Source organism: Sordaria macrospora, chromosome 2 (genome assembly GCF_033870435.1).
Source record: "Sordaria macrospora chromosome 2, complete sequence".
NCBI classification, from domain to species: Eukaryota; Fungi; Ascomycota; class Sordariomycetes; order Sordariales; family Sordariaceae; genus Sordaria; species Sordaria macrospora.
In genome coordinates, this window is record NC_089372.1 from 5,412,981 (window position 1) to 5,438,909 (window position 25,929).

General features: G+C 51.8%; 9 protein-coding genes and 1 non-coding gene across 10 annotated transcripts; 5 read left to right on the top strand and 5 right to left on the bottom strand.

The window, feature by feature from the left end:
* Positions 1–3,252: 3,252 nt before the first annotated feature.
* SMAC4_05050 (uncharacterized protein) lies at positions 3,253–5,796 on the bottom strand. The gene is made up of 3 exons (XM_003346744.2): positions 4,788–5,796; positions 4,142–4,735; positions 3,253–4,076 (listed from the first exon to the last, which is right to left on the bottom strand). Exons 1-3 carry the CDS (start codon positions 5,100–5,102, stop codon positions 3,489–3,491), a joined length of 1,497 nt encoding a protein of 498 aa, XP_003346792.1. The 5' UTR covers positions 5,103–5,796; the 3' UTR covers positions 3,253–3,488.
* Positions 5,797–6,185: 389 nt separating this feature from the next.
* On the top strand, positions 6,186–7,963 carry SMAC4_05051 (uncharacterized protein; the record flags this gene model as incomplete). Its single annotated transcript, XM_003346745.2, has 1 exon — positions 6,186–7,963. Exon 1 carries the CDS (start codon positions 6,398–6,400, stop codon positions 7,961–7,963), a length of 1,566 nt encoding a protein of 521 aa, XP_003346793.1. The 5' UTR covers positions 6,186–6,397.
* Positions 7,964–8,940: 977 nt separating this feature from the next.
* SMAC4_05052 (uncharacterized protein) lies at positions 8,941–10,439 on the top strand (the record flags this gene model as incomplete). The annotated part of the gene is made up of 2 exons (XM_003346746.1): positions 8,941–9,032; positions 9,089–10,439. 2 exons carry the CDS (start codon positions 8,941–8,943, stop codon positions 10,437–10,439), a joined length of 1,443 nt encoding a protein of 480 aa, XP_003346794.1.
* Positions 10,440–11,040: 601 nt separating this feature from the next.
* Positions 11,041–13,114, bottom strand: SMAC4_05053 (uncharacterized protein). The gene has a single exon (XM_003346747.2). The coding sequence runs from the start codon at positions 13,051–13,053 to the stop codon at positions 11,314–11,316; it is 1,740 nt and encodes a 579-aa protein (XP_003346795.1). The 5' UTR covers positions 13,054–13,114; the 3' UTR covers positions 11,041–11,313.
* Positions 13,115–14,032: 918 nt separating this feature from the next.
* Positions 14,033–14,873, top strand: SMAC4_05054 (uncharacterized protein; the record flags this gene model as incomplete). The annotated part of the gene is made up of 1 exon (XM_003346748.2): positions 14,033–14,873. One exon carries the CDS (start codon positions 14,033–14,035, stop codon positions 14,798–14,800), a length of 768 nt encoding a protein of 255 aa, XP_003346796.1. The 3' UTR covers positions 14,801–14,873.
* Positions 14,874–14,955: 82 nt separating this feature from the next.
* SMAC4_05055 (uncharacterized protein) lies at positions 14,956–16,303 on the top strand (the record flags this gene model as incomplete). Its single annotated transcript, XM_003346749.2, has 2 exons — positions 14,956–15,431; positions 15,497–16,303. Exons 1-2 carry the CDS (start codon positions 15,156–15,158, stop codon positions 16,301–16,303), a joined length of 1,083 nt encoding a protein of 360 aa, XP_003346797.1. The 5' UTR covers positions 14,956–15,155.
* A 367-nt stretch (positions 16,304–16,670) lies between these two features.
* Positions 16,671–17,831, bottom strand: SMAC4_05056 (uncharacterized protein; the record flags this gene model as incomplete). The annotated part of the gene is made up of 1 exon (XM_003346750.1): positions 16,671–17,831. One exon carries the CDS (start codon positions 17,829–17,831, stop codon positions 16,671–16,673), a length of 1,161 nt encoding a protein of 386 aa, XP_003346798.1.
* Positions 17,832–18,503: 672 nt separating this feature from the next.
* SMAC4_13319 lies at positions 18,504–18,574 on the bottom strand. The gene has a single exon. It is a non-coding gene; the product is annotated as a tRNA-Gly (tRNA).
* Positions 18,575–19,252: 678 nt separating this feature from the next.
* Positions 19,253–19,886, top strand: SMAC4_12746 (uncharacterized protein; the record flags this gene model as incomplete). Its single annotated transcript, XM_024655685.1, has 2 exons — positions 19,253–19,307; positions 19,384–19,886. 2 exons carry the CDS (start codon positions 19,253–19,255, stop codon positions 19,884–19,886), a joined length of 558 nt encoding a protein of 185 aa, XP_024511533.1.
* A 252-nt stretch (positions 19,887–20,138) lies between these two features.
* On the bottom strand, positions 20,139–23,275 carry SMAC4_05057 (uncharacterized protein). Its single transcript, XM_003346751.2, has 2 exons — positions 21,767–23,275; positions 20,139–21,708 (listed from the first exon to the last, which is right to left on the bottom strand). The coding sequence occupies exons 1-2, from the start codon at positions 22,503–22,505 to the stop codon at positions 20,498–20,500; spliced, it is 1,950 nt and encodes a 649-aa protein (XP_003346799.2). The 5' UTR covers positions 22,506–23,275; the 3' UTR covers positions 20,139–20,497.
* Positions 23,276–25,929: the final 2,654 nt, after the last annotated feature.

Sequence of the window (25,929 nt, forward strand, 5' to 3'; positions counted from 1 at the left end):
CTGCCATCAAAAAGGAAGTGATGATGTGAGCATCCTTGGTGTTTACCTGGTGCAGTACTAATACGTGGTCCAATGCGGTAATGCTCTGCAGGTCAAGTGTTGTCTGTTAGTCTAGGCATCGATGAATGATTTTAACCCAACAAGTGGCATTCCGTATCCAATTTGCAACTGGATTGTTAGCGGCTGCAAAGTACGAATGCATTGACCCGACCACTAACCGCCATACCATTCTCATCATAACCCTTGTCGATATATAGGTAGCATTACGTTACTACTATACTAGAGGCATGTATTCACGCACCAATGCACATTGGAGAGGCCATACAGCAGTGCTGATTCATGACAGTCAGTGCTGTTGATAATCCTATCCCCGGCCGGACACAGACATCATCATCATCCCCACTGCACTGACACTTATTCAGCCAACCTAAGGGAAAGCTGTGACGGTGACTGTCGGACAGCTTCATAATCTTCACCTCAGCTCTCTCCACAACATCTGAGATGCTGTCATGTTCATGCATCAAAGCTCCTCTCAGTTGTTTTGTTAACGATCGCATGGCAATCCCTACAGGGCAACAAGCCAAACATCATCGCGAGAAGCTTGGCCTGCACTCCGCCCTCGAGATAGTGGATATCCGGGTTCACAACCAACTCCACAGCAAACAGTCATCGAGGATCGACGAGATGTGATTGGAAATATGGAAGCTACATGCTTGCTCTGATCAATTCACAGATGCATGCATTTATGCCTGTCCCTAACACTATTTTTGTTTGAATATGCTGATCCTCCTACAGTCTCGGCCCTTGGCATTCAAGCCCTCATGTCGTCTGAAAACTTGTTAGTGACCGTCGGGAATAGTTACGCTATAACTCCTATACCTTCACTATAACACTCGAAAAAATCTTCAACTTCTCATCTCCGCGAGGAATGCGTTCCAAGCTATCGGCTTGCTACCCGTCCCAATCAATCTTCTTCCGTCCTTCTAGAAGGAAAAAAACCACGGCCAGGCTTCCTTGATCCGTCCCTCTTAACGCCGTGGTCTAACCTGTTTAAACACCACCCCCTGAACTGCTAGCTTGGCGGGCTTAAGCGACAGACGCCCAGTACGCCACCGCAAAACCTACAACGCCCACCATCCCCGGACATTGAGAAAAAAGAGGGATACTTGGAAACATGCCCCTGTTTCACCACATCTCGGTTACCTCTTCTTTGGCAATGCGGTATAACCAGAACGTCCGATGCGACTGCGTGTGCGCGCGTGAATGAATGGAAGAAAATCGACAAGAAAAAAAAGAAGAGGAAACAAAACATTGTTTGTTTGGTAACACAGGATCTGCCATGCAGTGCAGCAAGGCATGTCGAGTGACGAGCACAACAGAGAAGATCGAAGCCTGTCGGTCGGTCGTACATCGAACCTGTCAAACCAATAATCACCTCATCGACAGTTCCATTGTTTCAGCGAGAATAAACACCATTTGCAGGTTCTAGAGATTTCTACATGTCATCGATTTTTTTCTCCGCGGCCGAGCGCATATGTTGATGAGCGCTTTCTTTTCTTCCCCTTCAAAAAAAAGCGATGATCCCATCGTCATCGTCATCATCATCGTCATTGTGCAATACAACAGCGGCGATTGTGGTAGGTTTCCTCAAGGTTTTCAAAAACAGATCGTGCTCCTCTGACCTTCAACAGCACAGGTCTCGAAGAAATGCTGGAAGGGTAAGGTAAGACTTTTTGGTGTTTTTGAGAATGAAATCCATCAGTCCACTTACACAAAGCTACCTACAAAGGTAACCCTTTCGGGGCCGAGGCCGTGAGACATGGCTTCGCTGGCTTGCCGGGGAGAAGGCCCCCGGTAGCCCCGGTGTTCTCGAACTCTTCGAAAAAAAAAATTTGCCCCGATCATCTCCGAACCTTGGGAAGAATTTTCAACTCTCAAACAAACACACAACTTTTGTTCTTTCCGACGGTACTTTGAAGGATCGTGATCTTGACGATGAGTCACCGGTTGACACGACACTCCAGTCGGCGACCTTCCGTTACAGCCATGGCGCACTGATTGCTATATCGTCGAAATCTTATAGCTGATCAAATTTCCGGAGGCTCTCAAAGTCAAGGTTTGGAAACCGGACGTCTCCGGACCTTGACGAAAATCACGAAAAACTCTACAAACCCTTTTCACTTCCTTTGCTAAGTGCGTCAATACCAACTATTCCAGTTTTACTGTACCAAGGGAAATGTACAACCAAATCTCCGGGCCCTCACGAATTCCAACTTTTGCACCCGAACATCTCCGTAGGGTAGGATGACGGGATTCACAACACAAACAAGCCTTTACACTCCCATCACTCGAGTGTTTCGAAACACATCCGTCCAGTTTTAATGAGGCGCTTCTCGTATACTCAGCCAAATAACAAGTTCCCATGGTTATAATACTATGGAAATCATACATAAAAGCACAACCAAATATCCGGGCCCTCACGACTTCCAACTTTTACACCCGACTGTCTCCGAACGTTGACTTGACAAAATCACAACGCAAAACAGGACCTAGGTATCCCAAACTGGATGATAGCTTGACGACTTACACGCCCAATCCGGCAATCCGCGCGCCAACTCGTCCCATGGATGGTTTTTAGCAGATTGTTTGATGGCGTCCAGTCCAATATACCGTCCAAGTTTTCAGGACCTTTACCACATCCGCGCAAGAAAACACACAATTAATTGCTGCGTGTTTCAAGACCAAGCTGTTTATCACGGTTCAGCTCACCTCAGTAGTATCTCATTATTGGTAGAGTCTTCGGCTACCTATCCCATACCAGTGATCTTATTATCAAATCTGCGAATGTTGTCCAACTCAATTCTTTCACCCGAGTGTCTCCGGCCATGAAGGAACCCACAAATCAAACAAAACAGCTTTACTCAATTCACACCAGAAACGTTGGCGCCGGTCATGACCCTCGGAACTCATCGGTTCACTCAACGCTCTACCATGGAAAAAGGCTTGCCATAAGAGTTTCGCATATAGTATACCGTTCGCCGTGTATATCTCCGGACCATTTTTTAAAAACTCGATTCAACATTTCGTCCAAGCATCTCCGGGCTTTCCACGCTTCGACGCGTTCGAGACGCGCTTCAAAGGCCTTCACGAGCCCAAAGAGGCCCATTGCTCTCCTACTAATCCTTGCGTTGATCTCGACCACAACCTCACATGACTCACAGTCACATTCAGTCAGTCAGTGCAACTTGATGATCTACGGGTGGAATCGAACTTCCTATCTATAACGCATAGACTTATATATCAAGGGTATCTCTGAACGTAATTTCCCAGAAGCCAAGCAAAGCGCCGGCTAATACCTGCACTAGCACAAACACTTTTCCTTCTCTCTCTCCCTCCTTCGGAACTTTGCGCACCTGTATTCACAAGACCACCTTGATCCGTTTCGACCCGATAATGCCACCGTTCGACAACAACCCAATCCCGCCAGACTAGTACTGAAACCTCCACCTAGGATCCTCATCCCCGTCCCAATCCACCAAATGCCCAACCTCCTCCACCTCCGGCGCAATCCCATCCCGCCTCTTATTCTCCCTGCTCAAGATGAAATACAGCAGGCTCGAAACAATTACGTTCCCCGCCAGATACCCCAACGCAAAGCTGTGACCGACGATATACCTCGGCCCATCCCCGCTCCTGTACAACTGCGTGCCCAGCACAGCGCCCAAGTTGCCGATACTGATCTGCATCGCGTTCGCCACCGCCCTCTTGGTCTGTCCCGATACGTTAATGGCTGGCCAGGACAGGGCCAGGGCCGTGGCGGGGTAGATACCTCCCGCAGCGAAGAAGGTGCCGGCGTACGAGAGACCGGGGCGGGCGATGGGGTCTTTGTTGGCGAGCAGCATGCTGTAGCCGATTATGGCGAAGATGGCGGAGCCGATGATGAAGATGGCGCGCTTGTGGAGGCGCTCGGAAACGGTGGCGACGGTGAGGGTGGTGAGGAAGGCGAAGGCGTAGGGCGGGATGGTGAGGAGTTGGGCGGTTGCGGCGCGGTAGCCTAGGGCGCTGATAATGGAGGGCTGTAACGGCGGTGTTAGTTTGTGAGATGGGTAAGTGTTGTCCTCTTTCGATCATGTTGGCTTACCAAAAACAGGGAGAAGGTGTAGAGAGGTAAGCTCATGGTGTGGAAACTCAGTCCGTAGAGCCAGCACTTTGGGTCCTTCAAGGCGCGCAGGACATTGTCCCAGGTGAAGCTCTCGTCGTGGGTGGCATCGCTATCTGAAGCCAGACGGGCATGGATGAACTTGCGCTCCTTGTCCGTGAGAAACTCGGCAGTGTCTGGGTAGTTGTATATAAACCAGTACGCTGCCACAGCTACAACGACTGTGGCGATACCCTCGAGGATGAAGATCCAGCGCCAACCGTGCTCCCAGACGGTGCCGCGCATGAAGCTGATGCCATAGGCTAGGATACCACCGAAGGATCCGGCAAGGGCGGCGGCTCCGAAGAAAAGTGAAATGCGGAACTGTCTCTCGCGGCGCTTGTACCACATGGAGAAGTAGTAGACTACGCCGGGGAAGAGACCACTCTCAGCGACACCGAGAAAGAAACGGGCGATGAAGAAGCCAGTGAGGTCCTGAACAATGCCCATCAGGGTGGCCACGATACCCCATAGGATGGTGAGGGTGGGTAACCAGAACCTGGGTGTTGTCCGTTTGAGGACGATGTTGCACGGAATCTATCGATGTGTAAGTGAGAAGACTTCATCATGAGGTGTGAAGGACACTGACCTCAAAGATGACATAACCGATGAAGTAGAGAGTCAGACCAGTCAGGTACTGGTTGCCCGTCATACCAAGGTCTGATGCGAGACCCTCGATTCTCGCGTTGCCCACATTGCTGCGATCCAAGAAGGATAGAAGATAGAGGATGCCGACGGCAGGCAACAAACGAATGTCGAGCTTTCGAAGCAGTGACTTTTCATTGACCTTGTTCATCTCGACGTCAGCTGTCTTAGAGGCTGTTACAGAACCTGGCTCAACCGATGGTCGCTTATCCGACTCGGAGTACTGTTGAGGCTTGTCCTCTGTTGCAGGTTCAGCCATGGTTGTTTAGGGGTCGAGGATCCCTGGGCGAAGGTAAGAGAAAAGAATCCTGTATATCACAAAAGGTGTGATGTTTGGAACACGGCGCTCGCCGGTAGTACAAGTTTTGGAGGTGATACAGACGGTTAGATAGCCCGAGACATCAAGTGTAAGCAAACAGTTTCTTCATCTTGTAAAACCCTGGTTCTTGAAGGGGGGTTCTTATATCAAGGCAACTACATACGATCTTGGCTATACTGAAGGCTTTTCTGGGTATGGCCGGTATTGGTATCTCACAATCGAGCACTCCCGGTAGTGTATCAGGAGGCTGGATTGATGGCTCTTCTGGCCAGTGAGAAAGACATGGACCATCATTATCAAATTCGTAGTGGTGATGGCGACATCGAATATGATCCTTTTATCATTGGACAGATCCCCGCGCTGTCAACACAACTTGGGGGTACCCTGTCTTGGCAGGATTGGGGGAGTGCGGAAAGCTTAACCTGATGAGGTCACTGACCGTTCAAAGCGGAGGAGGTCCGAGCCAAAGCTGCCGAATTCTGACTCGAAGCAATTCAATGGTGAAACGTTGATGGATCAGTTTAAAGCTCGGGACTTAAGATCAGTACCGGCGGTATTTCAAGACATGTGCCTGGTGGAGGTGGTTGGTATTGATGTCTCGTTGGACTTGGCGTGGGGGGCAGCTCTGGCAGTAGGTACGTAAGATCTAGACCCTTGAGAGCATAGCTGGAATGTCTTGGAGTAAAAATAATATGAAAACATTTGGTAACAAAGACTCAACGTCCACTTGTGTACTGATCTGGAAGGCACGCATTGTGTGGCTTCAATCACTCAAGATGGCGTGAGAAGGTCCTTGAGCAGCTTGCTGACAAGTCATGGCTTTGTCAAAGAGAAGAAGCAAAGATAGGTACTGATAGCCATGTGCGATTGATTGGCAGCTGAGGTAGAAGAAGCTTTGGGTCCAGTGTCCTGAATTCTTCAACTGTTGGAAGAGGAAAGATGATGCAAATGAGCGAGTGATGGTTTGGAGTCGTTTGTGGGTGGGAAGCTGTGGTTGGAATTCAAAAAGCCTTGACCAGCAGTTCCCCGCACGCTAAACCTTGATGGATGGAGCATCTGGTGTTCTCCAACTGTAATGGACCCCAAATTGCTTCCAATTTCCAGGCACCGCCAACTTTGTGTCCCAATTGCCAATTGCATCACCACTTTCACTTCCAACCCTAAACCTTTTCAACCTCCAACTTCTTTCCGTCGGACAATTGTTACGAACCTTACCGTCGTCCTAATAACATCCCATGGCCCATGACTACATCCCGCTACACAATCGCTCCAAACGAGACATGAGCTACTCGTCCAGTTTTGTCCACAAGTTCCTCAACCAGCTTCAACGCCATCAACAGCAAAACCCTACGGCTACACGATGGGATCTTCCCAGATACGACGCCACTGACGAGGCAGACCAACAAGTCATCATATCTCGAAGCACACCGCATGCATTCCAGCTAGGAACAGGAGCATCCATCTTTACAAGCACCCTGATTCCCGCCATCGTCTCGGCCAGATCCGAAGTGGTCTTTGTCACTTGCTTCTGGGCTCCTTCAAAGGCCCTCTCCGCCATCACCGATGCTCTTGTCAAACTTGCGAACCATCGCCGTCATCTGCCCAACCAGCAAGACATCGAACCTCTGACGGTCCGAATCTGCTTTTCGTCACGATCTATATTTCAAAAGTTACTGCACCCACAGTCTCACGATGGCTACACCTATTCACCAGCTGAATGGCAAAATAAGCTCGGTCTCCCAGACCCTGCCTTGTTGGGGGAGGCCGGTATCCGCCTTCAAGTGAAGAGTCTATTCTTCCTCCCCTTTAGTGTCATGCACCCAAAATTCGTCATCATCGACAGACAACGCGCCTTTATCCCAAGTTGCAACGTCAGCTGGGAGCCGTGGTTGGAAGGCTGTGTTGAGATCACGGGCGATGCTGTCACCAGTCTCATGTCCTTCTATGCCTTGACATGGGAGAAACATCTCGACTTCCGGAAACCCCTCCCTGCCAGCCATAGTAGCCGTACGTCTGAGCTACAGCATCAGTTTCTTGATCCCCAAGATCTTATCTTTGTCCCTAGCAGTGCTCATCACTTGGTTCGTCCTGCAGCCTCTTCGGAACCGCTTCCGACGCTTGTGTTGCCTTCCTCGCATCATCAGAACCCACAGTTCCGCTTCTTGCCGTGGCAACGAGCTGCCAAACCTCCAGCTACCCCCTTGAACGTTGCAATGCTGGAGCTCTTTGAGCAGGCTCGACGGTCCATCTACCTACAGACCCCGAATCTCACCTGCGAGCCCGTCATTGCTGCATTGCTAGACGCTCTAAAGCGAGGCGTCGATGTTACCATTGTGACAGGTCGGAACATGATGCTTCTGGAGCAGCTTGTCACGGCTGGCACCACCACATCTTGGTGCCTCCGATCCCTTGTACGCCGTTTTAAGAAGCTCCGCACACACGCTGCTGCTCGCGATCTAGAATCTGGAGACCCCGGTCTTGGCCACCTACGCATCTCTTACTTTCAGCCGCGTTCCGCAACCAAAGCAGGCAAGCGTGGAAGCCAAGCTCGTGCGGTCAACGATGCCCAGATGCAGGATCCTGAAGAGGAAGAGCCTGTCCACTCTCATCTCAAGCTGACCATTGTTGATCGCGAGTTCACGGTCCTAGGGTCCGGTAACATGGACCGTGCAAGCTGGTATACAAGCCAGGAACTGGGCGTCTTGTTCCACGATCCAGCTTTTGCGGGATCGGTACGGGAGGGAGTTGACCTTGTGTTGGATCAGCGGCTTGCTCTCGTCTTTGACTCTGGGAATAACTGAGAAACACCAGACAGAAACATACCCACACCTTGAATCTTTGAATCACAAAACTAGCGCTGTGAACGGCATACCGGAAAGAACCGATGCGGATGCATGAACCAAAGATCTCGGCAGCACTACGCCATGTCGCTTCAAAGTCAAAGGACCTCGAGCAATGTGACGATGGCGGAAAGGTGGTGCATCTTTTCCGCCTAGAGACCCGGCAGTCGCCAATCACAACAAACCCCTGTCGCCCCGTCCCCGCAACCAAGAGCCGGGCGCTTACCCATAACGGACATCAAGGAACGTGGGCTCCGAGAACGAGACCCGGTTTCCACCCCGAATCCAAACCAAAACCCGGTTCCACGATATTGCTCGAATGCGGTGTCCAGGTCGGCGGGTTTGGCGGACAGCTTGGCCTGTTTCTTGTAGACAGCGTTACACTTGTTCCTGAACAGTCTTGTCGCCCCCCCTCGGGCCCCGACTTCCTCTCCAGCGCCAAGCTGTCCACTTGCTCGCACTTATCGGTCTTGGGCTGGCATATTGAGGAGGACGTGTGGGTTATTGTGGTCATGGCGCTACATGGTCGAGCATCCCGTAGTTCCCGTCGAGGCTTCGGAGCTTCGTCCTGAGGCTCCTCCATGGCCTATCCGGGACGATCCTCCCTGTGACTCCGGGGTAGAACCACTCTCGGAATGGCGCCCGTTTCTGCCACCACCGCGGCGGGCCTAGTCCATGGAACAACCGAGCTCCCTAGCTGAACTGAATCGAACAAGGCTCGCTCAGTTGGTGGCATCATGTGCTCGTTTCTCAACGTCTCGGGAGCAAGTTCCCGTCTTCCCGACCGATGGATCTTGGACAGATGGAGGTCAGAGGTCTCGTCAAGAGAACTCAATCATAAAAGGGGACAACTTCGCCGTTGTTGATTCGAATATCCTCAGCACTGGCATTCTGGATCATTCAGTCAACGGAAACTCTAATCATCAACAGCTGTCACAATGGTTGCCAAGCTCCTTCTCGCTGCCGCCTTGACGGCCTCTGCCCTCGCCGCCCCCGTCCTCGAGGACCGCCAGAACTGCGGCTCTTCCTGGTATGATCATACATCACCCTCAAGACTTGATACACAGAGGCTAACAGACTATATAGGAGCCAATGCGGTGGTATTGGCTGGTCTGGCGCGACTTGCTGCTCCTCTGGCAACTACTGCTCTGAGATCAACCCCTACTACTTCCAGTGCTTGCCCGGTGCGGCCACCACCACCAAGGCTTCTTCCACCAGCCCTACCAGCACTAGCAAGGTCTCCAGCACCACCAGCAAGGTCACCACCAGCAGCGCTAACCAGCCCATCACCACCACCGCTCCCTCGGTGCCCACCACCACCATTGCTGGCGGTGCTTCCTCCACTGCTAGCTTCACTGGCAACCCCTTCGTCGGTGTTCAGGGCTGGGCCAACAGCTACTACTCCTCCGAGATCTACAACCATGCCATTCCTTCCATGACTGGCACCTGGGCCGCTAAGGCCTCGGCCGTTGCCAAGGTCCCTACCTTCCAGTGGCTCGACCGCAACATCACCGTTGACACTCTCATGAAGAGCACCCTCCAGGAGATCCGCGCTGCCAACAAGGCCGGTGCCAACCCTCCATATGCCGCTCACTTCGTCGTCTACGATCTCCCCGACCGTGACTGCGCTGCTGCCGCCTCCAACGGCGAGTTCTCCCTCGCCAACAACGGCATCAATAACTACAAGACCTACATCAACGCCATCCGCAAGCTCCTCGTCGAGTACTCTGACATCCGTACCATCCTCGTCGTCGAGCCCGACTCGCTTGCCAACCTTGTCACCAACACTAACGTTGCCAAGTGCGCCAACGCCGCCTCCGCCTACAAGGAGTGCACCAACTACGCCATCACCCAGCTCGACCTCCCCCACGTTGCTCAGTACCTCGACGCTGGCCACGGTGGCTGGCTCGGCTGGCCCGCCAACATCGGGCCCGCCGCCACCCTCTTCGCCGACGTCTACAAGAACGCCGGTAAGCCCAAGTCGGTCCGTGGTCTCGTCACCAACGTGTCCAACTACAACGGCTGGTCGCTCGCCTCGGCTCCCTCGTACACCACCCCCAACCCCAACTACGATGAGAAGCGCTTCGTCGAGGCCTTCTCCCCGTTGCTCAACGCCGCCGGCTTCCCCGCCCAGTTCATCGTCGACACGGGCCGCTCCGGCATGCAGCCCACGGGCCAGATCGAGCAGGGTGACTGGTGCAACGCCATCGGCACCGGCTTCGGCACCCGCCCCACCACCAACACCGGCTCCTCCATCACCGACGCCTTCGTCTGGGTCAAGCCCGGTGGCGAGTCCGACGGTACCTCCAACACCTCCGCTGCCCGCTATGACTTCCACTGCGGTCTCTCGGATGCTCTCAAGCCTGCCCCTGAGGCTGGCCAGTGGTTCCAGGCTTACTTTGAGCAGCTGCTCAAGAACGCTAACCCTGCTTTCTAAGCGTGTCGTCTTTGCTGATGGTATGCTTGTGAAGAAAGGTTGGTGGTTGAGGAGATGAAGAGGGAAGGGGATGAAAGAGTGGAAGTGAAAAGGGGTGATAATGAGAGCCAACTTTGGATTTCCTGCCTTCTTAACCAAGTTCTTTGTACATAGATTAAGAATCTTTTTTGGTGTTCGCCTGACAGGGTTGAACTGCACATATACTTTATCAGACTGTCAATACAATGTTTGGATATACCTACTTTGACCGCCTTGTTGGTGATTACGGTATGGATGGCGATTGTGTTAGTTGTGTCAGATACTTACCTAGCTTTGAGTATGAGTAAACCGTCTTGTCGATGAACGATGACCACGCCGAGGTAAAGAAGTACGTGCCTGACGGGGGCCGCCAAGGGCAATGCTACGTAGGTACCTCTATACTTTACTGTCTCTTTTTTGCCCCTCATCAGCAACTCAGTTAGCATGTCTTCAACCATCGAAGACGTTCGAGACATATGAAGCGTGGGATAGGTAAGTGAAAGCCCCAGAGAACTGACGAGAAGTCTTCACCCACATAACCAACCGATACATCACTATGATTGAAATACCCCTTTGTAGAACTGGAGCGAGGACTACGAGTTCCACTCGTCTGCAGTTAGTACTTAGAAGTAGGTACCATTCCTTTTCAGAGCGCGTATGTTTTTGGGTATCATTAAATATCCGGCATATATCATCACCCGCACGCTCCTGCAACATCCAACATCCACCGAACCCAACCTTATACCCTACTGACCCAATCATCCAACATCGTTTTCACCCCTTGTTTGTTCCATTTCGTCTCTCTTTTGTTTTTTTCCCCCTTAATTTTGCCTCCCCCCAAGCAGCTCATCCAGTTCTATCCCCGCATCCCACCATAAAACCCCATCCCACTAACCCTCCTGCCCGCCTTGCCAGACCCAGATTCCTTACTCCCAGAAGTAGCAGCCGCCCTCCCAGCCTTCACGGCCTCCCGTCCTGCAACTTCCACCACGCTCGCAACATTCTTGATCGCCCCGCCTAATCCGGCCGCCGTGCGCTTGAGGCCGTTGATGGATAACTTGGAGTTTAAGGAGGGGGTGGGTGGGGAGGGGAAGTTGTAGAGGGCTCCGCCGGGTCTTCCTGTTCCTGAGGTAGAGTTGGATGAGGAGAAGGAGGGGGTTGGTGAATAGTAGGTAGGTTGGGAGGGGGCGGCGGTGTATGTTATTGTTGGTTGGGGTTGGGGTTGGGGTTGTTGAGTTCCTGGGGTTGCAGGTGAGGGCGATGGAGGGTACGCGCCAATGTTGAGACTGGGGGTCGAAGGGAAAGTTGAGGAAGGAGAAGTGACTGTGGGCGAAGCCGGATGTTGGGTTGGTGGTGAAGGCCGGGGTGGATAGGCTGCTGGGAAATACGAAACTGAGTGCCTGTGTCCTCCTGGAGTTGGTGATTGCGGAGAGGTGGGTGAGAATGGTCCTTGCTGGCTTGGAGGAGTTGGCAAGTTGCTGGTGTTGAGGGTTGGTTTTGGTGGAGACTGGTAGCCGGAGAAATACTGAGATGTTGGGCGTGTCGATTGTGGAGGTGGTGGTGGTGACTGGGGAGGACTACCGTAGGTTTGCTGCTGATATGGCGGTGGTGGAGATGCTGGCCCGACCGGAGATGTTGGTGCTTGGCTGTATACAGGCGATGGCGCGGGACTATAGCTTGGCTGCTGGTATTGGTGATATTGAGGAGTGAACGGAGCCGGAGTTCCTGCAGATGAAGGCAGTGGTGGTGACTGCGGAGGTGAGAAGCTCTGGTAACTTGGTTGAGCCGGAGCAGACGTATAAGTCGGCTGTGATATAGGCGGAGGCGTGCACCCTTGTTGCTGGTAGGCCGATGGATATTGGACAGGATGGGGAGGAGGACTAGGGGTGCTCTGCGTCACTTCATGCTGGGGTGAGAACGGTTTCTTATATTGAGCTTGGGCATAAAGAGGCTGTGATCCATTTGCTGGCTGTTCTTCAATAGAGGTAGGCCAGGCGCCGGGGACAGAAGGTAATGCCTCGGACTCTATGGGGATCAGTCCTTCACTGTCGGGAGTTTCCAACTTCTTAGGCGGCTTCGGTAGGGGGGCATTTGAAGGAGGCTGTACGGCATTGCTCTCTCTCCGAGAAGGAGGTGGTGAGCCTTCAAGCTCGACAACAAAGCCATAGGATGTTCGTCGTCCAACCGTTGACGAGACCGAGCTACGGTGTTGCGAAGATGGCGGGGGATAAGGTTTGTAGTCCTGATCTGTTTGTGTTGACTGCAGTGTCTTCAACGGAGTCGATGGTTGACTTGAGACGGGCTTGCGTTGAAGTCTCAAAGGTGCCGGAGCCATGGAAGTATCGCCAAGGTCAAGCTTGGCGAGCGAAGAAGCCAGAGGTGACTGGCTTGCAACAGACGAACGTCGGCTATCATCCTCATAATTGTCACTTGGAGTCGGCTGCTGTGTAGGTGGTCGGTACGGTTGATAGGGACGGTAGGCTTTCGGCTCTGATTGTCGACGTTGTTGTTCGGATTGTTGTTGTTCTTGTGGTTGAGACTCCTGCCGATAAGCAGAGCCATATGGGGAAATGCCGTTATATGCGCTATATGACATGATGACTAACTGATGAGACCCGAAGTCCCAATCTCACACTTGTGCAGATTGTGCCGAGTCCGGAGTTTATAAAAACAGGTGCAAGATAACAAGAATGAGAGAAAGAGAAGAGAGAGAGAAGGCTGGGGCTGAAGACCACTTGGTGAAAAAAGCCCAACGGTCACAACCTGCAAGACAGTCTGATGTGGCTGAAGCACAGTGAAAGCAGCCAGGCACAACACGAGTCAAGCAGTCCACAAGACAGCCTGTTTGGCGAATGGGATAGCCCTGCCTCCGATTTAGTTGGGAATGTTGCTTCATGTACGAACAAGCATCAGCAAGCACCGGATATCGAGGGTTAACCGTCTTGGCGTTCCTTCAGCTAAACCTCAAGCAAGCGGGTGCCTTGCTCAGCCGCAGGCGAAGCTTTTGGTGAGAACCCCAATCCAGGAAATGAAAGGATCATCGATGGGCGACAAGCCCCGAATCCTTGCTGATCCCGGGGTTCAAGAAGCTGGGATTCCACCCAACAGCTGTTGTTTTGTCTCATTGCTGGTTCTCGTCTGGATGGTTCCCATGTAGATGTTTCATAGAAGAGAAACAGCTCAGTGAAACATGTTGAAAGAGTTGAAGTTCCAATCTGGGGCAGGGACGGACAACGGGTTATTGTTGCAAGAAACGCTATAATATAGCGCGTGCATCCCCCCACAATTCGACAGTTCGTCCCATCTTCTCCCCCACACTTGAACGCATGGAGATCGTGATTCCCATCAACTTCATCCGAACAACGCCCCACCAGCATCATGGCTAAAATGTCATTGGCTCCCGTTATGGGATGAGAATCAATAGTCTCCGGGACTATGCCATCTCTATCGCATCCTTCAATGTCTTATAGTCTCCCATCCCGATAGCCTGGATGCTTGAAAGCAGGACAACTAACTGTCCTCTCATTGCCACCCAAGCTTGGCCAAGACAACTCCTCTATCGCCAGACGTCCACCATGTCTTCAGCCGAACCCTTCAAGGTGCTGGTCTTCTCCCGCACTGTAGCCTACCGTCACGGCTCTATCCCCGCTGGTATAAAGGCTCTCGAAGACCTCGCGGCAACTTCCTCGACCACTGCCCACCCATTCCTCACGACGGCAACCGAAGACCCTATGATATTTACGCCCGAAAGTCTCTCACAGTTCCGAGTCATCGTTCTCTTGCAATGCTCCGGCGAGTTCCTCGATTCTTCCCAGCTCGACTCACTCAAGGGCTTCGTCCACTCCGGCGGCGGCGTTGTTGGCATCCACTGCGCCAGCTTCGGCATGCAGTCGAGTGCGTGGTATGGCCGCTTGATCGGTGGCGTCTTTACGGATCATCCAGAGCCGCAGATGGCCAAGATCCGGCCCGTTATCAACAACAGGGGCCATCCTACCCTTGCTGGAATTCTGAAGAGACCCGAAGGCGAGAACGAGGGAAAGAAGAAACTGTTCGGTGTGACGGCAGACAAGGAGTGGGTATGGGACTGGTTCGACGAATGGTACAACTTCAAGACCAACCCGTGGGATAATCAGCATCTCCAGGTTCTCTTGGAAGTAAACGAAGAGACCTATACTGGAGGAAAACACGGTGAGCGTCACCCCATTGCGTGGGCACAGGAGTTTGAGGGCGGCCGGTCGTTTTATAACTCTCTTGGCCACTTTGATGAAGCATTTCTGGAGGACCCTGGGTTCATGGCATTTATTCACAAGGCCATTTTGTGGACTGCAAAGACTCTTAGGTAAAGTGAGTAAGCTATACGTTTCCCGTAGGTTAGTTGTCAGAGATCAATATCAGACGAAGCTGAAGGTCTTGTTTGCTGCATTTCCCCTCTATGCCCCACTATCCTTTTAGCGGCTTCCAGGTACCTCAACCCAAATCCGTATTCATCATCGATCTTCCACACTCTCTGCCTCATACTCACTCGAGTCACTTATGGATCACCTTACCCCCGTTACTCGTCGAGACAAACCTTGTCCTTCTTCGGTCGAGGACTATTAAACTCAAGCCCAAGCCCATCGTCTATCTACTTTCCTTCTGCCAGTGACCATCACTTTAACAAAGCCCTATTCTACCAACCCAGCAAGTTTCGATATCATCATGCGTGGACTACTTCAAGCCGCCAAAGCCGCGAATATCTCGCGAGCTCCCAAGTACAACCTCCTCGTATGCTTTGACGCGTTCGAGACCCTCTATGCTCCCAAAGAGCCCGTTCACCATACTTACGGTCAGTTTGCTCGCGATAACGGCCTTCAACACGCTAGCGACGATGTTGTGGCCCGTTACCTTCACGACCGCATCACCACAGCTACCAAAGAGTACCCGAACTATGGCAAGCACATCAAGGGCATGACCCCCGAAGATTGGTGGACGAAGGTGAGTCAAATTTCCTGGTCATATATCTGATTCTGAACTGAAGCTGACATGAAATTTCACTACAGGTTATTAAGAATATCTTCGTCGACGTTGAGCCCAGTCTGAGCAACCCAGCTCACAAAGACCAGCTGGATGATCTTGGCCGTAGACTTTTCCACCACTTCTCCACTCGGGACGCTTACAAGACTGCCTCCAACATGCCCAAGCTTCTCCAGTCCATGAAGCATCACAAGGCCACCAACAAGCTCGAGAACCCCTCCATCAACCACGTCGTCCTCGGCGTCATCAGCAACTCCGACGACCGCGTAGGCGGTATACTTTCTTCTCTGGGCCTTGACGTCAGCCCCCTGCGTTTCCAACGAGAGTCCAAGCAGGACACACACTTCGAAAGCGCTCGCCCCGTCGACGGAAAGTCATACGACATCGACTTTACCGTCATGTCGTACGACGTTGAGGAGTCAAAGCCGCACAAGCTGATGTGGCAGGCCGGAGAGATTCTGGCTCGCAGGGCGGTTATTCATGAGCTTGGCATCGGCAAGTTTGGCGAGAGTGTTCCTTGGTTGAAGCTCTACGTTGGTGATGATATTAAGAAGGATGTGGAGTCGGCTTGGGGGTGTGGGTGGAATGCGGTGCTTTTGAAGGAGTTTATTACTGAGCATCCTGCTGATGAGCGTTTGGAGGATTTGGAGGATGTGATGGCGAAGCCGGTTACTGAGGTTTTGGGTGGTCGCAGCCCTCGTATGTTGACGGTCAATAAGCTGGAGATTTTGGTTGACTGGATTGTGAAGAGAGGTTTGGAGGTCCCCGCTGGTTTGGATGGCAGTACTAATGGCTCTGAGGAGAGGTTCAAGCTCGTTAAGAGCATGGAGTGAAGAGAGCGTGGAAAGGCGGGATATCGTTGCTTTTGTATTACTAGTTAGCCGGCATTGCGTTTAGGAGGTAATACCAGGGAGCATCTCAGCCTATTATCAGATACCCCTATTGTACGATTAATCAAGCATTTCTGCCTTCTGAAACGGCATTTCATTGAATCCAAAAAGCATCCAGAGGACTACAATATGCCTTTGACAGAATCAGAACACCTGAATTGTATTCAAACAGGGATATCATAATCCAAAACACACTTTCATTTTCAGCCCGAAGGCAGATTAAGAACGGTTCAACACCCGGAAAAGTATTCCTGGTGTTACGTCCTCACCACATCCGATCCATCTCCCCTTCTACGTAGCAACCCCAACCTCAAACCTCCAACCCCTTCAGAACCCCCGGACAAACCCCCTCCACCTTCCCCCTCAACTCCCTCCACACCCTCTCCTGCACCACCCTCCCCTCCTCCCCCGTCACGAACTCACCCGGCTCATCCATCATACAATCCGACAAATACCCCCCATGCGTTCCGCTCTCTTTTCCGCCCTGACTAGCAGCATGCATCAAAGTCCTACTCCCACACTCTGTCGACCTAGCCACCAGCCCATTCATCGCCATCCCAAACGCCACCGCGAACAGCCCATGTACGTGGCTCTCAAACTTGAAAAGCCCCGACTTGACGAATCCCGGCTGAACACAATTAATCGTCACCCCCGTTTTCTCCACAGGACACTCCGCCGCCATCGCCCGGACAAGGAAGATCTGTAAAAGTTTGGAAATGAAGTATTGATCTGTGTGGTCGTCGAACATCGCTTCCGGCCTATCGGGTGAACTGAGACTCTTGAAAAGCTGTCCCTCGGGTGCAGTCCGGGAAAGGCGGAAGTCCGTATAGGTATGGGCGAGGGATGTAACCACCGTCATCGTTGGTCCTGGACTGACTGTGTCGGGGAACAAGCGGGCAGTTTCTCTCAACTTGGGAAACAGTAGAAAGGCCAAGAGGAAGGTGGTGACGACATTGACGGTTATCGCCTCCTCATCTTCTTCCACAATCCGCCACGGTCCTTTCAAAGCACAAACACCCGCGTTAAGCAGCAAGATATCTACCCTCTCCAACTCCGCAGATACGCGAGAAGCGAATGATTGCACGCTGCTGTAAGAACATAGGTCGAGTTCCCAGACTGAGATAATTCCTTCGGAACAACCAGTTGAGTGCTCAATGGAGGCTTTGGCCTGGTTGCCCTTTTCGAGGTTCCGCACAGCGAGAATCATGCGGCTGCACCCGAGCCGAACAAAGTGACGGGCGGCTTCGAGACCGAGACCGGTGTTGGAGCCGGTTACTATGATGTTTTTTCCGGCGTAAGAGCCCGAAGGGTAGGGGAGGGTGGTGAGGAATTGGGATTTGAAGAAGTAGGTGTTGCCGCGGGGGTGGTAGAGGTTGTCTCGAGCTAGTTTGTGGGTTCTGGTGGTGGCCGGCTTGGGTTGGGATCGTTGGGGACGGGGAGGGAGGGTGTGAGGGTGGATTCCGGGGCCCATTTTTGATGTTTTGAGCTGTGGGTGAGGAGGAGGGGAGTTGGGAGGGGGTTGAGGAAGAGGAGATAAGATGAAGTAGGTTTTGATGGGGGAGTTAACGGAGAGTGTTCACGTCGTGGGGATGTGACGCGGGTAACCGAATGCTACTGCTACACTCGCCTTTATATATTTGGTCCTTTGGCCATCTTGCCGAGAGTGATTGCTACCGTTGTGATCATGGGTTAGCTCACCAAACTGCGGTTGCTCCTCCACTCAAATTCCGTGGTGGTTTGCTACTGTCGACCTTCGTTGATTGCCTGCTTGCATCACGCACAGTATATCACGCAAAAGGCTATAGGCCAAGAAGAAGGGGTACCTAGTTAGATAAAAGGTATGATGATGAGCGGAAGAGTTCGAGTTGTGTAGGTTTTGCTTCGACAAAAGTCGGGGATATGATGCAGACAATCGCAAGGACCGAAACATGAACATCATGACACTCCTCAATTGTTGCTTCAATCGGGAATATTGAGCCATACGAGTAGTGGAAAATAACCTCAAGAACCAGAAGAAATATGAACTTGTATGCAGTATTGTAACAGGTGATATGAAAAAGGTGAAAAACAAACAAAGAAAGATGCTGTGCTAGGAATATCGAAAAGGTCCGAGATGCAAAAAAGCGCAAAAAAGTAGTTATCATGCGCCAGCCGCGAATCGAACGCGGGGCCCATCGATGGCAACGATGGATTTTACCACTAAACCACTGGCGCGATTCAATGGGTTGCTGAGGATTTGACGACGAAATAATACTTAAGTACCCACACAATTAACAGGGGTAGGGATCATTCATCTCGTGAGAATAGTTGACCAACAGAACAGGACTTGTCGTTCCTTCCTATCAACGTATTAGCTGAGAAAGGTTGAAGTCGACGAGCTACCTTAGGTACTTCTCCAACAGGCAAATGATATCCTGTCTCTAGGACAATCGAAGGCGTTGGACATTAGCAATTCCCCCCTTCGAATACCTGTGAGCCGAGTATAAGTGAAGCGGACGTTCCGTGCGCCTACCATCGTGTAAACATTACGCAATGGCCCCCCAACAACAATGAGGAGGTATGTCTTTCGTCAATTAATCCACTCATATCGTACTTGTCACCATCAACAGTAGTCAGACAGTTCTCAGCCTCAGAGGGCACCTCAAAATGTAGCTGTCCAGTCATTTACGTCTTAACTCCGTTATCATCCGAGCTGACATCCTAGAAGCGGGCCGTCATCACACCACCACGGGTCAGCACTCGACCCTATGAGGTTCTAGCTTAAATTGAGCTCATTGCCAAATCATAAGCTTATATCTAACCCAATACCAAACTCCCTACGTTGGACATCGTACAATACTTCAACACAGAGACAATATCTTCCATCTAATATACTCAATTCGAGAGACCAAGATGTCCGCCCTAACCGGCGCCCAGTTGGGCTTAATGACGGGGTCCTTCCTCTCAGGCAAGTCCACTTCTTTAATCCTCTCTCCGTTCCACCATCTCTCCCCTCGACTCCCATACTAACACTCCCACAAAAGGCTGCCTCCTCTCAATCCCCCTCCTCTCAATCCCCACCATCACCTCTCCCACCTCCTCCCCCACAGCCCCCATTCTTCTCTCCTCCTGGTCATCCCTTTACAAGCTCGGCGCAGCTTCCATGCCACCTCTCGCTGCTTTAACCGCCTCTCTTTATGGGTACACAGCTTACAAGCTTCGCTCCACCTCCCGAACGGAAAGCCAAAAGAAACGGTGGAAACTCTTCACAACAGCAGCCCTCCTAACCCTTTACATAATGCCCTTCACGCTCATCGTCATGCTCCCCACTAATAAGGCGTTGATGAGGCTTAATGAGATGCAAATTGAGCCGGGTCCGCTGGTTAGTAACTTGCAGGAAGTGAGAGATTTGGTGAGGAGGTGGAATTGGTTGCACATTGGGAGGAGCTTGGGGCCAGTGGTGGGGTGTGTGGTTGGGTGGTTTGGGGTTTTTGAGTATGATGGGGATGTGGAGGGGGAGGAGGAGAAAATTGAGAAGGTTGAGTGAGGGTGGGAAGGCGTGAAGGTGAGACGGGTTGTGCGAGTTAGTGAGGATATTTTAGGAGTGGGTTTATGATCTTAGTTTGGATGAGAGCTGCGAGACCTCTTTGGTTAGTTGGATGAAAATTGCGATGAAACCAAGCTCGCTTCAGTCCATCCGTATGGTCAAGACTGAATTGGAACAATGACGCTCGGTGAGAAATGGTAAATTGACAAATGAGTCATTTACAAAGAGCCAGAAAGATGTAGCCAACCCAGTAAGGGTAATGTGGTGTGGAGATTTAAGGTACTCCCAGGCGCCAGAACTTCAAGTATCGGTATCCCAAGCAAGTGTGATCAACTAATAAAACAAACGAAAAAGGAAAAGTGGTATATAACGGTTAACGTCCTGTTCCCAAGATTCAGAACAAGTTTCTCTCGTCCAAATCCCGCACCCAATCAACCAAACCAAGCTCATCAGCTCTTTACGCCGACCAAAAAGAAAAGCTCTAATCGTAACAGAAAGTTTATACTCGTCGCAACCCCAGCCACCGAAGCCATCATGCTTTTTAATAGAAACGGGTCTCCCTTGTAACGGTAGTTGCTCGCTGCGGGTTCTTTCGTAAATACCATGAGTTTCTACCTCATGGGAAGATCACCATTGATGGTAGCAACCCGAGGAAGAGGTTGGTCAACCACAAGCCGAATTTCATGCTCTGCACCGTTCATGGGGCCCGACTGGTTCATCTTCTTATTTCTCCAGTCCTCCGCGTGATCGGTTGCGGTACGGATGATCTCCATGATCTGAGAGAAAATATGCAATCCCTCTTTGCTAAAAGAGAGAGCCACCTTGGCAGCCTTACGCACAAGCGCATTCGGGTCTTGCGAGTTTGGTTGCTCGCTCGAAGTCTTCTTGCTAGCCTGACTCCAAACCATGGGCAGGCTGAGAAGATGGTGGCGGACAAGGTTACCGGCATTCTCGGGCAAAGCAGCGCCAGTGTAGTTGGAGACAACCGACGAAACATCCTTGATGTTGGAGTAAATGTTTTGCCGGAGTTCAGTCATACGCTCCACCAGCTTCGTGCGATCCTCTTCCGGCGCAGACCCGTCGGTCATGACATGGTCTTCACCATCTCTTCTGGTTGTCGTTCTGTCATACTGATCAAGTACGGAGCTCAACTCATTGGTGCCCTGCTGGAGGGTGTTGGTCACATCCCTCAACGTCTCAAGCACATACTTGAGCGAGCGTAAACTTTCCTCCTTCATGGTCTCCTTGAGGCTGGATGTGGTGACCTGGACCCGTCCGCTTCCCATCTGCGAATGGAGAGCTGACTTGGGATCAAGTGACTGACCGTTTTGTTCAACCGTCTCGTCGTAAGCTGGCGATCGCTGGTCGTCATAGGCGGGTAACGTCTCAATGGTGCTAATCGAAGTCCGGCGGGATCCATCGGTAGTCGAAGCCTCCGAAAACCGTGCTTCGCTCCCGGTCCCGTTCATAGGCCTAGAAGCCATATGCCGCTTGTTCTGCCCGCTCTCACGCGTATCGCTGGAACTCTTAGTCCGCTTTCCAAGAATCCATCTGACGCCGGACTCGATTCCGGTTCGGCGACCGACATTGTTCACCGTGTCTGCGACAGGTATTAGCGAGCCCTCGACGTATTCGAGGCCTGATCTGATACGGGGCGAAAAGTTCTTGGTCTTTGTGTAGAGGTGAGAAGATCGCTGCACCGTGCTTTCGATGATCGGATGGGCTGTGGTTATAAGCGACAGTAGAGGCTCGGGTTCTTGGTTCCGGTCTCTCGTCCCACCACGCAGTGGTGTGTTACGGTTGGGAGGGGATGAAACTGAATCTGGGGACCCATTTGTTAGCACTTTATAAAATGCCACTGTGTGTTCGCCAGCACCTACCAGTTTTCAATTCGTTCAGGGCGGAGATAGCCATCATGACCTGCGGATCATCCAGGCTGACACTGGTCGATCTTCGGTCATGACGCTGCTGGGGAGATGCGCCACGTCCATCATTATCATTGTCGGAATAGTAGGCCGATAATGGGTTGGAATTCGGCCAGGTGAGCTTCGGAGGAGGTTGTGGTGTTGGCGTTGGCTGCAGAGTTGGGAGCGAGCCCCCAACATTCAGAGATGCTATCGACGGGAGGGAGTGATCCGAGCTGCTCCTTTCACGGTTCAGCTGAATAGGCGGAAGTTCAGTCGTAGGGCTGCCGTCGAAGAGCGATAATGGTGCTGGCTCCCGGGTCTGGAAACGGTTCGACGATGGCGAGCGTGATCGTGGTTGGTTGGGCTGTAGTCCTGAGGAGGGAGGATGCAGAACAAGCGGTGGCAACGAGGATAGCGAAGAGGCTGAGGCCTGCATTGTGGACGTGGAAGATGCACTCAATGCGGGTGAATGTGTCGAGTCCCAAATAGGGGGCAGCGTCGGGTATGCAGGCAAGGCGGCCAAGACAGGAGCCGAGGAGCTGTCGGTCTGCTCCTGCTTGGGGAGAGGTGCAGAATGCTGCTGGTCGTGTTGTTGGTGTTGTTGATGTGATTCATAATGCTGATGATGTTGCGGCGGCGGCTGCTGATAGTGCTGATGCTGGTGCTTCTGCGACGACGGCGGGTGCATGTGACGATGATGATGATGTTCCATGCTACCTGGCTCGGATGGTGCCGTCACCAGGACGATTTCCAACCTTGAGATTCGCTGTTGCCGGCTACCGAGTTTCCACTTTTTCGTATCCGCTCCCTCGTCGCTAACTTGATTTCGTATGGACAATGCGCTGGCTGAATATCAATTCAGCGATTCAGCGGAGTCGCTACTCAGTTTCGCAGGGTCGAAGTGGAATCGGTTCAAGGCAATCGCTGCTGTGCTTTTCTGACATGTGCTGCCCAACAAAGAGAGGTGCTGCCGCCGACCGGGCTTTATGTACGGATCTTGTCTGATGTGTCCAAGCGGCAGAGCGCTTCTAAATGGAGCTGTGCGGTAGATGTGGTTTGATTGAGATTGGATGGGCAAAAGGTTCGGATTCGGATTTTTGAGGTGGCAAAAGCGCGGCGGCGGATGGAGCTGCCGAGATGCAGAGAAAAAAGGCTGTGTGCTGAAGTGCAGTGTGTTGAGTAAGAGCAGACTTTGAGGCCGGAAAAGAATTGGTTGTTTGGTAAACTATCAATGCGTGAGACAAAGTCCCTATATCGCTATCGCTGTCGAAGAGAATGTCGCCTAAACGTTATGCTGAGAAACAAAGCGTAAGGAAGAAGCAGAGATCCCAGAAAACAAAAACAAGATCCAAATTCGGTGAGGGTTGTCGGTAAAATGGCGTGGTGCCTGGCAGTGTCGAGGTTTCAAGTGGTGGAGGAGGTGGTGGTGTCGAACAGTAAAAAGTGGTGGGAGAAAAAGTGACAAACTGAGGGAGGTCAAGCCAAATGGATGGAAACAGCCCAGAAACATGAGAAGAGGAGACTCTCACCACTAAAAAGGGCGGGCCACCTCACATGGCAGTCACGCTCGGTGACATTTTGTGCCCTGTACGTTCCCGTCGAGTGGAAGACGGTGGGATGACGAGGACGATTCCATTGTAGCGCCGTCTTGTGGCCTGAAGTCACTGACTGCACCTTCCGCGCTATCGAGGCTATGCGGAGATACCATACTGTGCGTATTCTCTTAACTCCCTCCCATGTGAGCGTCAAAGACATCAACAGTCAGTGAGAAACAGGGCGGCATCTGATAGCGCCAAAGTGCTCGCGCATAGACTTTGCACCGTGAGGAGTCAAACTGGAAAACGGAGGATGGAAGAAGCTCAGCAAAGCGGACAAGCACGTGGGAATCACAAGCCCTATTTCCTTCCAACTCCATAGTGCTATGGATCTTTTCACCCTTTCTCGTACATGAGCCCATCGAGGTGACTCCGTAATGATCGGTTGAGGTTATCCCAAAGTGCCCTTCAAAGCATGTCATGATGCTAGATTAACCCGAGCTAAACAGAACTGTGTGAGAAGGGCTTACCAAGTTCTCGGAACAGGTTAAATCGGGACCACCTCCCAAATCTGATAACCTAACGTGAAATCTGAAGGTGGATTCCATCTCAACAAACATTCGATGGTGTTGTTTCTTGGTCTTTCCTAGTGCCAAAGAGCAAACTTGTTCAGGCTAACCGCAAACCCCGTTATTCCGAAAAAGAATGTCACGTCAAGGTCAGGCGGCCGCAAAAGTGCAGCGATCTCCGAGGCTGGGAATTCATTTCTCGTGGTTGTCTGCTTTACACTGGACACACACACACTGGACGCCCAACGGAGCCGTGGTTTGCTTTCGTTGTTTCCGACACTCTGTTGGGCAATCCGTATTGGGGGTTGCTGCCGTGGCTTTCGGCTGTTTTCAGACCCAATCCCCGTCTTTCCAGCCTTGCTGGCCCAGTCCAAGTGTCCAACACTCCAACGAGACCCTCAATCACACACTTCGATGCTATCTCACGATCGGTATTAGACAATCAATGACTTGACAACCACCGCGAGCCCGTTGTAACCGTGCACGTTGAATCTACCCTGATGCTGTGCATTAGCTGCTGCTACGTATACCACACCTATATGTGGGCGACATGTACGCTGTATGTACCCCATACGCCGTGCTGCAACTCTGCTGCGCTGGGTTTGATGGGTTGCTGTTGAATGGGGATGGGCTGAGGTAAAAACGTAAAGACGCCATTCATCCGTGAGGTTTTGTTTCTGTTTCTCTTGCTATCGCGAACCCCTCGCCCTTCTTGGCCCCTTTCGAACGTTTTCTCCCCCTGCCTTGTTGCCCTGTTGCCCTGTTGCCCCTCCCTTGGCCGTCAATCCTACCACCCTACCAGGGATATTTGCTACCAACAATCAAATCGCCGCGGGGTCCAAGCAACACTCGCTGTGCGACGCTCTCTGTTTCTGGGAATCGAGTTGGAAACCAAACACGAAGAAACGGGGCTGGCGGAAAGGGAGTGGGAGAAAAAGCAGACAACACACAATATGGCATAAGAAGAAAGGAAGGAAGGAAGGATGCGACATGTGAGATGATGATGACGAGTTACGACGGTTCGATCGGCATCATCTCACCAACTGCAGCATCCCAGCAAAGTCAAGAAACATGGATATTGAACACATGATATCAGAAGACAGCTGCCAGCTGCAACGGTATCTACTGTCCGTGCTTGCCAATCGCCAACATAGGTGTTGATGATGGAAGGATTCAGAATCCATACAACTGAACAACCACTATCAGTTACTGCTAGCTCATAATAGCGTTTTACACCTCGCCCGTACTTTTGATCAAGTCCGTCTTATCCCAAGATAGCAACTTCAGGCGACTCGACTCGACTCGAGCAAAACCGAAGACGCCTATCATATCCATCACGTGTTACCTGTAGGTAAAATAAAACGGACAGAGGAGCCACCAAACGGAAAGAACGGACTGGATTTGCAAGCCCTCGCTTTGTTAAAAAGTCCCCAGGGATGGGCCTGTTGATCCACCATCACATGTAAAAGGCGAAAGACAGCCGTCGATTATTTCCTCTCGCGGCCTCTTTCCGTGCGCTTTCCCGTTTTCCCTGCATCACATCGAAGCTCCCACGGACGGCTCCCCAATCCCTCCTCATCCACGACTCACACTGATGAGATTGATGTGCACACCAAATAGCCAGACAGCCTTTCAGGGTTTTTAAGACACGGCCAGCATGGCTAGCGGCGGGCCTTTCATTGATAAATCCGTGCTCCGGAAAGATCGTGCCTGAAATTCGAATCAAGTTTCCCCATGTCCTCTACACCCGCTTGGATTTCCCATGTTGCGGAACTTTTCTCGCTCATCCCCGAAAGTGAGGGTCCAGGACGGAACGGAGATCAGCCGCACTGATCAAGCGACATGGAGGAACCTAGAGACGAAGCAAGAAAACAAAAGCAAACACAATCACGCAAACGCGAAAAAAAAATTAAAAAGGCTGATGGCTCGGCGAAGCTACCGAGATGGGATGTCTCGTCCACCAGAGACAGACAGATAACGGTCCAGCTGGTTGGCATGGCATGGCTGGCACGGCTTGTACGTGTACGGCTGG